This window comes from Stegodyphus dumicola, chromosome 2 (assembly GCF_044657685.1).
Source record: "Stegodyphus dumicola isolate Sdum_Otavi_A_Nest chromosome 2, ASM4465768v1".
NCBI classification, from domain to species: Eukaryota; Metazoa; Arthropoda; class Arachnida; order Araneae; family Eresidae; genus Stegodyphus; species Stegodyphus dumicola.
In genome coordinates, this window is record NC_140769.1 from 236,445,418 (window position 1) to 236,458,170 (window position 12,753).

Consider the following 12,753-nt stretch of genomic DNA (forward strand, 5'->3'; position numbering starts at 1 on the left):
ATGTTGTTCTTATCTTCTGCTTAAGTTTTTTATGCCTTTAGTACATCTGTATGCAATATTTTTAGGATTATCAACAATTTAAAAGTTGTTTAAGTGCCGCTAAGCCTAATAATTTTTGCCATGATGGCCATTGCTTGTTTACATTTGAAAGAGCAGAATAGTGTAGATTTGTTGCCAATCTAGAGAAAGTAAGCTTCGCAATAACAAAGATAACACCTTCTTTTATTATTGCAAATTAAATCATGCTTAATCCATTCTGGAATTTATTCGAGGAAATAAGTGTTTAAGATTTACTTCATAATTTTCATTACAGATATTTTGAGTTGTTATGTATTTTTGCATAACAAACATCCTATCCAAACATCCTATCCCCCCCCCCCAAAAAAAAAGAGCGAGAGAGAGAGAGAAGAAGAAAGAGAAAAACAGGAAATGAAACTCAGATGTGGACCCACTTTTCTGTTATAATTGAAATGACCGATGACATGCGGAGAAACAAAGAATACAGTCTCTCAGTTGTCTTAGAGTCTTGGTGTGCCTGGTCTGGGCACAGCTCAAGTTCGCCGTTCGATTTTAGGCAAGTTTTCAAGCTAAAAATTTAAAACTAATATAGAATAAGGAGATTAGCATACAGAAAAAAAAAAAAAGAGAAATATCTTTTCAAACAATTCCTTTTATAACCTAAAATAAACCTGAAAGATTTCTTTGAAAAATGAGGGTCTTAAAAAACAAAACATGGCTAAAATATATGGATTGGTTTGTGTTGATCTGCCATCTACTATAAATAAAGAAGGTTCATTGTAACCTATAGTAACCTCTAAATCCTTTCTCATTCAATTTTTCTGTGTGTACAGAAGGAAATTTTTAGGTTCCACAAAGGGTTAAATATTAATTTGAAAGTGGAAACAATGTAGAATTTTTGTTCCACGTGGTTTTGATAGTTGCCCTGATGATGGATGCAAAATGAAAAGAAACTTAGCGGACGATAAAAGAAAATTTTCGGAGGCCTGGACTTCGAAATACATTTTTGTGGAGCAAAATAATAGAATTACATGCTTGATATGCAATTTTACAATTAGTGCTTGCAAAGAGTATAACATTAAGCGACACTACAACATGAAACATTCAACATTTTCAAAGCTTGAGGGAGAGGATCGAAATCGTAAAATTGAATCTCTTCGCCGTTCTCTCGTTGCTCAAAGGAATTATTTACAAAGGTATCTTCACAGTTAGATAACTGTGTTGAAGTTAGTTTGGGAACTGCAGCCTTAATTGCTAAAAAAGGCTGCCCATTAACCGATGGCAATTTTGAAAAGGAATGTATATTGTTGGCTTCCGAGAAAGTATGCTCTGAAGCTACACACAAATTTAAAAATGTGAGTCTCAGCAGAATGGCAATTCAAAGAAGAATTGAAAATTTATCTGATGATGTTACTGAACAATTACAGACTGTTGCCGCCAAATTTAAGTACTTTACTCTAGCAACTGATGAGTTAACAGATGTTACTTCAACAGCTCAGCTTCTTTTGTTTGTCAGGGAAATTTCCGAAACATTTGAAGTAACTGAAGAATTTGTTGGAATGAGTTCAATGAAGGGGCGAGCAATTGGAACTGATATTTAATCATCAGTTTTAAATTTGTGTTCTGCACATAATTTGGATATAAACAAACTTGTTAGTATCACTACTGATGGAGCTCCAGCCATGATTGGAATTCAGAATGGCATGGTGGGGTTTCTGAGAAACCATCTGGATGATAGAGGAAAAGATTTGCTTGGGTATCATTGTATCATGCACCAAGAAGAGCTATGTGCGAAAGAACTAGGAGTTGACCGCCTAATGAAAGTAGTGAGCGATACAATCACTGTTATTCATTCACATAGTTTAAACCAAAGGCAATTTAAGAAAATCCTAGAACACACAAAAACACCACATCGTGATCTCATATATTACTCTGAAGTATGATGGTTGAGCCATGGAGAGGCTTTGGAAAGGTTTGCTGATTTGATTGTTGAAATAATACCACTTCTTAAAGAAAATGGCAGGTAAACTAGGATGTTAAAGGAATCATCTTTCAAGTGTGACTTGGCATATTTAGTTGGTGTGACAGCCCACCTGAATGACCTAATTAAAAATTGATGGGAAAAAAAACCAATTCATCAATCACCTGGCTAATGCAGCATCTGCATTCAAACTAAAACTCCAGCTGTTGTCAAAGATGCTTGGCTGTCAAAATTTTGTCACCTTTCCTTACCTGAAAAAACTCAAACAAAATTTTTCTGATTCTGATTTCCTGATTCAATCAAATAAAGAGGGTGCTTATTTCTTTTGAAAAGCGATCTGCAGACTTTGAGTCGCATAAGTTTAAAATTAAACTGTTTGGGGATCTATTTTATGTTGTAGTCAAAGAAGCTTCAGAAGATGTTCAAATGGAACTTATTGATTTACAAATTTCTGACTTATGCAAATACAGGTTCTGTGATTTAGATATTCTGGACTTTTATAGAACTCTACCAGCCAAATTTTTGCACTTAAAAAATAATGCAAGCAGATGTGCTACCATGTTTGATAGTACCTATATATGTGAACACACATTTTCTCTTATGAATCTAAATAAGTCAAAATTAAGAAGTAAACTGATAGATTACCACTTGCAATCTGTCTTAAGAATATCAACAACTAGCTTTCAACCAAATATATCAAAAATTGTTGATAAAATTCAGTCTCAACCATCACATTTAACTAAGGCTAACTTGTACACATTTTTATTAAAATATTTGGATACAAGTATTAAATTATCATGCACAAGCATAAACTGTATTTTTTTTCAAGCTGAACTGGGTGTTTTGACCTCAAGGGACATGTAAGGGAAAAGGGAAACCCCATCCCTCTTTCCTTACATACATACATACATGATGGTCTCCAAATCAATCTAAATTTGATATGGTATATGTCTGAATTGCAAATTAAGCGACTTATTGCATTGAACCCTCCCCACCCCCGGGGATTTTTTCCATACGCTATTGGCCCTCGGCAACCAAGTCGTTTATGTTAGTATCCCCTTTGTTAAAAACGTTGTGCATCCCTAATGTAAATAATAAAATATTTTTATTAGATCAAAAACTTCAGCTGTGGACAGTGATTAAATGAGGTCAAATGACATGGCTTTGGGCTTATGTTTGAATTTCAGATAAGACCCGAATATTTCTGACTGGTCAAACTGCTGACAAAGAAATCATCTTCAGGGACTTTTAGGTTCTTGTCAGAAGAGAACTTGTGCTTTGAAATCTACTTTGAAATGAGGACACCTTTTGAATGTTCTTTCAGAACCCTCAGCAGTTCAGTGGGTATTGGTTCATTGCAGAGAAGAGAGAAAGCAGAATATAAATTTCCTGTCAAGTAGGAATGCCAAAGCTTTAAAACTACAGAAATCAAATTATCAGTCCTTCTGTTAAGAGACTGATAAACATGGAAATTAAATGAGAGCCAGGACTCTACTTTGCATGTAAAAGTTAGGAGAAAAATGTAGTAAAGATTTTTTGGATAAGAAATTTCAAATTGTCTCCATGCTACAGATGCGGCATTACCACATTTTCAACTGGACATGAGTCCATTAATCCTCATCTGTTTTAGATTAGGCTTCAGAATTTTACTAGTGTGTTTGTTCTCTTTGTGACTAAACAACCCACAATCAAAGAACATTTAAACACATACTTTTACCTAGTAGTTTTACTTCTATTTTCTAGAAATATCGAGAGGCAAGACAGCTAATAACTTTATTGTCAAAAGCTACAAATCTGTAAATAAATAAATTCTGACTATAATATCTATTCAGAAAGGAGACACTTAAAATCAGTAAATGTTGAGTTCTTTCAATATGTAGTTGACGGAAGAAGAAAATACAATAAAATCAATCTCTTAACAGGGTTGCCACTCAAACAAGAGCATGAAATTATTTCCTAACATTTCCAGGTGTGTTTCAAAAAAATTCCAGGTTATCTGCATAGTGCACTCTGGTTTTGCAGAGGGTAAATTAATTTTGGTACCACTCGAAAACACAAAAATTTGCCAATTACATTTGATTTTATATATATATAATACCCAAAGCATTACTTTTATAACTATAATAGGAGTTGTTTTCTCCACTGAGGATTGAGATTAGAATCTGCTCAATCGGGATTTAAAAGTGTCTTTTCTGCAGAAATTTTGCAGCTAAAGGAAGAAGAAATCTATTCAATGATATTTTAAAATAAATTCAAGTATTTTATATTTATTTAGCAGCATACATAAGTAAAAAATATGTGCACTAAATTTCATTATGGTTTGTCATATTACTACTAGAATTAGTTTCACATGTATGTCAGAGAAAATAGCCTGAAATTTGAAAGTATTATTAACTAATAATAAATAAATTTAGAAAAACGAAGACACATTAAATAATACGAATAACATTAAAACAAAGTTAATTACTTAAGGATTAAAAACTGAATTATGATAATCAATGATATTTTGGCAAAAACAGATATATTAAATAGTTAGCCTAGATTGTTATTTTTTAATTATTATTTTTTAAATTCTTATTTTTTAAATTTTACTGCAAAATGACAAATAAGGCATTTAAGAAAGAAGAAAAGGTTTAAAAGATTTTGTTTTATACAAGAATGGAAGGAATTTACTTTTATTCAACATGCACTGCACATGCGCATGCGAATCTCTGGATTCTCGAGGTTACTGAAAACCAAAGATGCTGGAAACTCGCTTTGCATTTCTGACAATCTGATTGACACTGCAAAAATTGGCTCTACACAAGCTGTCCGAATGACGCTCGAGATGAAATTCGCCAAGAAAGCGATTGCTTCCGATGTTGGCGCAAAAAATTGCTTTTTGGGAATCGCACTATGAAATTCCTCGACTTTTTCAGATTTTGACTAAAATATTTAAATTCCCTGACTTTTATGGTCAATTTTCGAATATTTTCACTTTTTCCGGTTTTCCAGATAACATGGCAACCCTGTCTCAAGGTGTCCTTGATCAAAGCTAGGATGAAACTCAGACAGATGACCTTTCTGAAATAAGAAATCCGTCTTGAATATCTCAGTTTCATGTATCAATCACAAACACTAATGCTACTGAAATGCAATAAATTTTCTACTTATATTTTTTATGTAAAGAGCAAAAATCTGACAAATAACTCAATTCTGCAAAACCTCTCAGATGTAAACAGTAAAATTCCCAATAAGTAAAATTACAATACCCCCCACCCACCCCCCCAAAAAACTTTGTTTCAAAATCAACTTTGATAAATATACAACCACAATCTATATACACATATTACAGCTACATTCAATTTTTACTGTAGCAGAGTATAACAGGGATGAATTTTCTAGGTTTAAGATCCAAAAAAAGGCTAAAGCTAAATAACCACTTCTTTATGCAAAAGAAATGATGAAAATGAACAAGTTTGTCAAGACAACATTGTGCAATAGATAACAAATATGGATGAACTTAAAAATCACTATCAAATCACTGATGAAATCAGTCAGAGTTTTAGATCCAGTGCAGAAAGATTCAGATTGTAAAAATGACCTAGAGAACAACAAAACGATTCTATTTATTATAAGTTTAGCTTTAGAGGGAAAATATTCAAATTTTTAGAACAAGGAAGCTGTTTAACTGATAGTTATTAGAAAGTAAAGTACTTCATTCTTATAGCAGCCAATAACTATATTTGGCAGTTTTAGATCTGCGCCAAGATCGCGGCTGTCACCAAGCCTGTGAAGCACAAATGCGAAAATAAACACAATATATAATAATAATAATATCTCACACGTTGTTTTCTAAGAATATTTTTAAGAATCCTTATTATTATTATTATTTTATCGCATGTAAAGGTTCCAATCAGCTACAGCACTTTCACACATATTAAGTTGTTTGTTACATCATTTCATGTACTCCTTTGCTCAAGAATACACAATCGCAGAGATGAACAATATTCTGGAACTGTTGAAACAATTTCCAAGACGAAGGTCCTTCTTCTTATTGCAATTTTTAACATTGCACCTCCAAATGATTTCATCGTTAACATAAATTCTCATATTGTGGCCATTTTCGCATACTTGTTTGTCAGGTAAAAGACATCTTTCTTGAAAAAAATATGGCACCCACCTCATTACTTGGTAAATTTAAAATTGTTAACATCAAATTCACATGCATGCAAGCATGCACACACACAAAAAAGGAGGCAATGAATATATTTTTAGATAAAAAATGCAAATTCAAATAACCTCATCAGAAATGAATAATATAAGTACACACGGCAAGAGCAAAAAAAAGCAACATGGTGCTAAAATTGATTATGTGGTAAGGTATAAAAACATGTAGACAGATTTTAGAAAGACAGCTCAGATGATTGGAGATTCAATCTCGGAGGCCACTATAACAAAGAAGCACCGAAAGTAAAAATAACTATAGAGAATTTTAAAGAAGGAGGGAAATCTCTCAAACTAGAACATTCTAAAATTTTATAATAAAAGATGTCTGAATAATGCAAAAAATAATTTTTTGAATATATTTTTATAAACTCTGTTTCATTACACAGAAATGTATGCTTTTATATACTTCATATTTATTATGATTTTTTTATCCTTAAATTTAATAATCTAAAATTTATAAATCCACATAGCAAGTGTTCCAAGCTGTGAGTATTTTGGATTTTTGTCATTGCATATATTATCTTTCATTTTTTAATGCTGTCATAATGGTATTAGAATGCACAGACCATTAGAACTATAAGCTATACAGCTTTCAACAAAATTACTAATGCACCATATATCTGTGATTAGCTAAATGTCTTCAATATGTAACCTATAATATTAACACTTTGGCTCACAAAATATATTTTCCAAGAAACTTGTAATCTTAATTTTGGTTTATATTTTAATAAATTTAGTATGTTTAAGTAATGTAATGATAACATAAGAGGAAAATTCCAAAAATGTCCTATATATTATATATATATAATTTTATATAAATTTTGTGGCACATAATATATTACTGTAACCCCGCTAGTAAAAGTAACCAAAATTTCAAAATGTGCCAACTTTGTATAACAGTTCTTCAAGCAACTGCCACATGACAATTCTTCAGTTTTAACAAGCAACAGTGATATTTTCATATGCATTATTTTTATACCATTTGAAATTTCAAAGCTTTTTATACTGTGATATTTTTGTCGTAAATTGTTTTTTAAATATATGCTTAGAGTATTTATCAGCAATGGAAGAAACTGTGATATAGAAATACCGTATTTTGTCACAGAACCACAAAAGGGAACAACTGTTTTAAATATATTTTAAAACTATGTTATGTAAACACTGTTTTAATTTCTAATCTTTTATTTTATCTATTTATTAGTTTATTTCAACCAGAACAAAAGAAACAATAACTCACTTGTAAGCAGGTTTATTTATTTTAGGGTTAACTATTTAATTAAAATGCAAAATATGTACGCAGTGAATAATTTCTGAATTATATTTTCTTCTTTAAAAAGATAAATAAATGAAACATCAACTTGCACAATGATGGCTGCCCTAATGTTAAGCATCAATTTGTTCTATATATTTACACTATTTAAAAACAAAACAAAACAAAACAAAACAAAAACTGAAATGTTTCAGATTTTAAATTACGTCCAAAGGGGCGTTTTTTTAACATTTTGTGTGTTACCTTTCTTTATTAAATATCATGTTCCTCGCACTTAAACCATAAGATCCGGTGCAACAGCAATATCGCAAAATAGTTTTAAAACGAGCATATCTTTAGAATTTCCGATACAGAGACTCACGCGTTGGAGATAAAAATGTTTTTTCTGCACAACGTTGCCATTGCTCGCTTTGAAATCCTTGAGTTTGTTAATCAAAAATTCATCAAAGTTTTAAAAAATAGGAAATCGATCATAAAACAAATTTCAAATTTCAAATTTGGTCTTCCACATGCTCATATTCGTTGGAGGATTACGTTATTCAAAATTCGATGACTCTATGTACTATTGTTTTATCACAATACGAGAAATATACATACATTTATGCAGATTTTTCATTATTTAATTTCTTCAAATATAATGCAGGACTCTAACATTTTGTGGCAACAGTTTGAAAAGTGAACCGACATTTATGAGTCCGATGCAAAATGCCAAAACGAAACTAATAGTCCTTCGGGATTCAAATCCCTTTGGACTAAAAAAAAAAAAAAAAAAAAGAAGAAGAGAGTTTAGAAATACAGCAAGTGCTGAATAAAAATAGCTGAAATCTTTCCTTTCAATATTTATACTACATTTAAAAAGTATAAAACTTAAAAAAGGAAATAACACTAAATAAACTCAAAAAAGAATAATTATTAATTAATATATTTACCCATCACAAATACAACAGAAGGTATTTCATCCACTTCTTGTACAGAAGTAAGAGAACACTGGTTTATAAAATTAACGATACTGTCAAATGTCTCTTTATGAGACTGTTTTTCAATTTCCTATAGAGGGAAAAAAATATCAGAATTTTCAAGTAATTATAAAAATTAAAGTAAAAAGTTATCCTAATTATGAGTCTAAGTATTCCAAATAATAGTAATTTAATGCCACAAATATTTTGAACAGATGTAGTATTATAATTCCTCTCAGGAACATTTGTCTGGAAATGAAAACTATAGTGAAGACCTTATCTGGCTGAAATATGCCCATTGAAAGAGAGAAAAAAACAGACATAATATATTAAGTAGATCAGATTAACATCCAAAAGAAAGATAACATGAAATGAATTACAAAAACAGTGCTTACAAGCACAAGTATTCTGATCATCCCTACAGAAAAGGGCACAGTAATGAAATTGAAAATAATGCATACAATGTGATAAATACTAATAAAAAATATTACTTAATGCAAGGACAACATTAAAAGTAATTAAAGTATAAAAAATTATGTTTGGTTTCAATGCAATGAAATACTTAAAAAAATCCTATCATATTATAAACAGATCTGAGATAACAAGATACATTAAAAACTTATGTGTCAACCATGTAACAAAACTCTTCGTAAATATAAACATCTTTGGCACTTTTCTATTGGCAAAGTGTCTCTTATTGCCAAACATAAATGTTGGCACAACATCTAACTAGATGGCAACAACCTTAACAATACATGTTTCATTAAAAGAATAACTATCTTATAATATAAAATAATTTATAAAAATAAATATATAAGAATTAGATAATAAATATATAAGAAAAGAATAAAAAAAATTATAAAACTGATATAAATATAAAATAAAAAAATATTATAAAAAATTCAGAGAATTACAGAATAAATTCTCTGAATTTTTTTTTTAAAGTGAAAACAGATCACTATAAACAATGAAACTGTTGTTCTCTTCATGTACTTACTGAGCTGCTTTTGCTGAAGTATGTTAACTAAATCTTCAACATTCTGTAGAAAATTTGGTTTTGCAATAAAAATGAGATTCAGAATTTCAAAGGAATTTAATCACTGAATAATCAAAACACTAGAGGTATTGCCTTAGAGTAGTTCTTATTTTAATAAAAATTACAGGTTGCACATGTGTTAGCTTTTACATTATTAGATGGCAGGCTGCTTAAGAAATTGCAAACTATATCAGGAACAAAATTGCGTGCAATTCTACCTCATATCCAAGTCATGGATTTGCAGATTTCGTGGTTCCTTCAACAGCAACAGAAAGGTATTCATGGCCCAAACAGAGCACAATATGTTAAATGATTATGTGATAATGGCAAAGCTTCGAGGGCTATCTGCCTAAGTGGTGGACTTTCTAAGGGAAACAGACTTGTATACATGTTACACATAGGGAAAACCACAAAAACGCTCATGCATCCAACCCATTCGTGGGATTCAAACCACAGACTGAACTATTAGTGTTCAGCGACTTTACTGCTCGGCTGCTGGTGGAATACAATATATTCTGAAACTCGGACAGGTGCTTAAGTGAAGCTGGAATTGTTACAACCCTACTGGAATCAATTATTTCCTACAGAATGCACAAAGGGAAAAAGACAGTATACAATAAGTCTACATATTCTGCTAGACTATATTATTTAAAGATCCTTCAAATATATTAAAAGGCTAATAGGTTTCTTATAATGGATTCTCACAAAATCGCAAAGCCACTGTTATCTACAACAGAACTTGTTTACAATGAATGGCTGCCTTATATTTTTGCTACACCATGAAATTCCCTTTCACCGAGTGTAACAGGAAATGTTACATGATTGTACAACTCAACAATATGTTACAGAGATAATTATAAGTATTCAATGACATACCACTCTAGTTATGTAAACAAGAAATAGTCAAGAATCTTGCAAAGAGTCTGATTCTGTAATAATAGATTCATTTTCATTATGATTTGGTTGTTTATGTAGCTTTTCCTCTGAAAATGCAGCTTTGGTCTATTACCTGCTGTACACACTACTAGACAACATTCTCTACAATAAGGGGGTGAAATAAACTTTGGCAAATGCTATACTGACATTAAAGAACATTAAATTCTAGTACAGCCATCCAGTTATAGTAAATCGGGGGAAAAAATGATGGATGAAAATTAACTAAAAAATGTGAAACATTATTAAGTGGTTTCTAAGAGATTAATATTTTTTACAAATAAAATTTTAAAAATTACCTGAATTTTGCATTCCATTTCATTCCATAAAGAGGCATATTGAGTAAGCTTGGAAGAACATGAGACACTTTTAGCTGTTCATATACAAAATTAATTCAATAAAAGAATTAAAAATTTAAATCTTTTTAAAGAATTAAAAATTCAGCATACAAAGGTAAAATAGCAAGGTACCACTTACAAAGATAAAAATACTGTTAAAATCAAATATTTCACAAATCAATGAAGACTAAAAAGTTTACCTGTTGTAGCTTTTTTATTGCAGTTAAAGTAATATATATTTCAATATTCATAAGGCTCATTTTTATTCTTTATCAGCATTTTCCAATTTATTAAATTTAATCCCAAACTGAAATGACAGTAAAAGTTATTTTGTTTGAATTAATTTTAACTCTGTAACATAAAAATGTACATGAGTAGAGATTAAACTTATGAGAATAAAAGCATTTATGCTTATTCTATGTTATTATGATACAAAGTACTCAGGAGGCAGTCAATCATGTAGTGCTGAAAATTACTACTGTCAGGTTTGATGTGTGTTTTTGTCCTTATAACAAATTATTATAAGAAACCTAACAATTAACAATCCATTATAAGAAACCTATTAGCCTTTTAATATATTTGAAGGATCTTTAAATAATATAGTCTAGCAGAATATGTCTTGCATGTTCTAACAGTATACTACTCATATGACACAAACTGATAAAGTAAGAAAATATACAACTCTAATTAGTGTTTTCTTTATTTTTTAATGATATAGTTTTATAACATATCTGTAACCTCCATGTACACGTACTTACTCATTTGGATCTGTTAGAGAATACCCCACTTTGTTACATTTTTTAATGTAGTTGTAAACATTTTGATTATTCTTCCATGGTAAAGTGTCAGTTCCCTTTTAAAAATTAATATATATATATATATTTGATATTAACTAATTGGAAATAATGTTTAAATGGGTCAATTCAAAATTCTAATAAATTAAAAATCCTTTTTCTTTTCAGCAGAAAATAAGAGTAATTAAGGAATCCAACTGCATAAAAATTTAACCATTTCTTCCACATATTGTGAAACGTTTGCTGTATTTTATTTCACGACCCACAGAAACAGTTTTAACTTATTTATGAACTATACTAAATTTGTTATATTATTTACTAATGAAAATTTTATTTATTTTACAAAGTATTAATACTTCACATCTTGAAATTTCTTTCAGTTAAATTTTATAGCAACTCGAATGTTTTTGATTTTTTATTACTATGTAATAAATGACACATTTGGAAAGGAACATTATAGCTAGAAAATTAAAAGCTGATATTTGGATAACATTATTACATTATTCATAATATGAAAATTTTATTTTTTGACTGCCAGCTACACTAAAGTCTATTACTTTAAAAGCAGGCACTTCAAAGCCATTCTTTCCTTCCCTGTTATATTCTAACCATAGTTAATGACAGCTACAGAAGATAGTCAGGTCTTTTAATTAGTTAAAAATCTCTTAATCCCTTCATTAGAGTAATGGTAACACATATTTTGGCCATAAAGAGAGAGTAAAAATTAGAATACGTTAAAGTAACAGACTATAGAAGGGCTTTCATGAGAGGAATGCCCTCATTCTTTCAACAGAAATGACTGAATACTGATTAGTTAACCAGACATGAAATTATCAGCATTGAAATCAAACTGTGTAGCTTTAAGTATTAAATTTAAGACTGATGCATTTCTGGAGTGTTGCCTAAGAAAAACTGATTTTTAATTGTTTTACGTGGAAGAAAAATCAGAGAATTAAATGGAATTTTGTTTTTGAATAATACTCGAAAAACTGGTATCTTTGTAAGACCTTTTGACCATTCTATGATTATTCTATGAATTAAATGCTTGTTTTCACTGGTCTAGCTCAATGGTTTCCAACTTGTGGTATGCAGGTTAGGCAAGAATACATGAAAAACTTGTCAGTATTCCAGGCAAAATACAAAGTATTACATTAAATGCTGATTAAAAGGAAAATATCCAGGAAGTTCCTGGTACTAGCTCTTATTTGAGATTGCACC

At 30.3% G+C, this 12,753-nt stretch overlaps 1 protein-coding gene across 6 annotated transcripts in view; it reads right to left on the reverse strand.

The window, feature by feature from the left end:
- The window catches only part of Orc3 (origin recognition complex subunit 3), a 114,595-nt gene that overhangs the window by 74,490 nt on the left and 27,352 nt on the right, over positions 1-12,753 (reverse strand). For 3 of the 6 annotated variants that reach the window (XM_085811918.1, XM_035364181.2, XM_035364180.2), the window contains 2 exons: positions 10,703-10,776; positions 8,408-8,525 (listed from right to left, as the gene is read on the reverse strand). The exons of 1 other annotated variant lie outside the window; for it this stretch is intronic. In XM_085811918.1, coding sequence (XP_085668044.1) covers positions 8,408-8,525; positions 10,703-10,720 — 136 coding nt within the window. In that variant the 5' untranslated portion in view covers positions 10,721-10,776. Of the gene's footprint in view, positions 1-8,407; positions 8,526-10,702; positions 10,777-10,941; positions 11,049-12,753 lie in introns of all 6 variants that reach the window. 2 more of the 6 variants (XM_085811917.1, XM_085811920.1) reach the window with 2 other exon arrangements.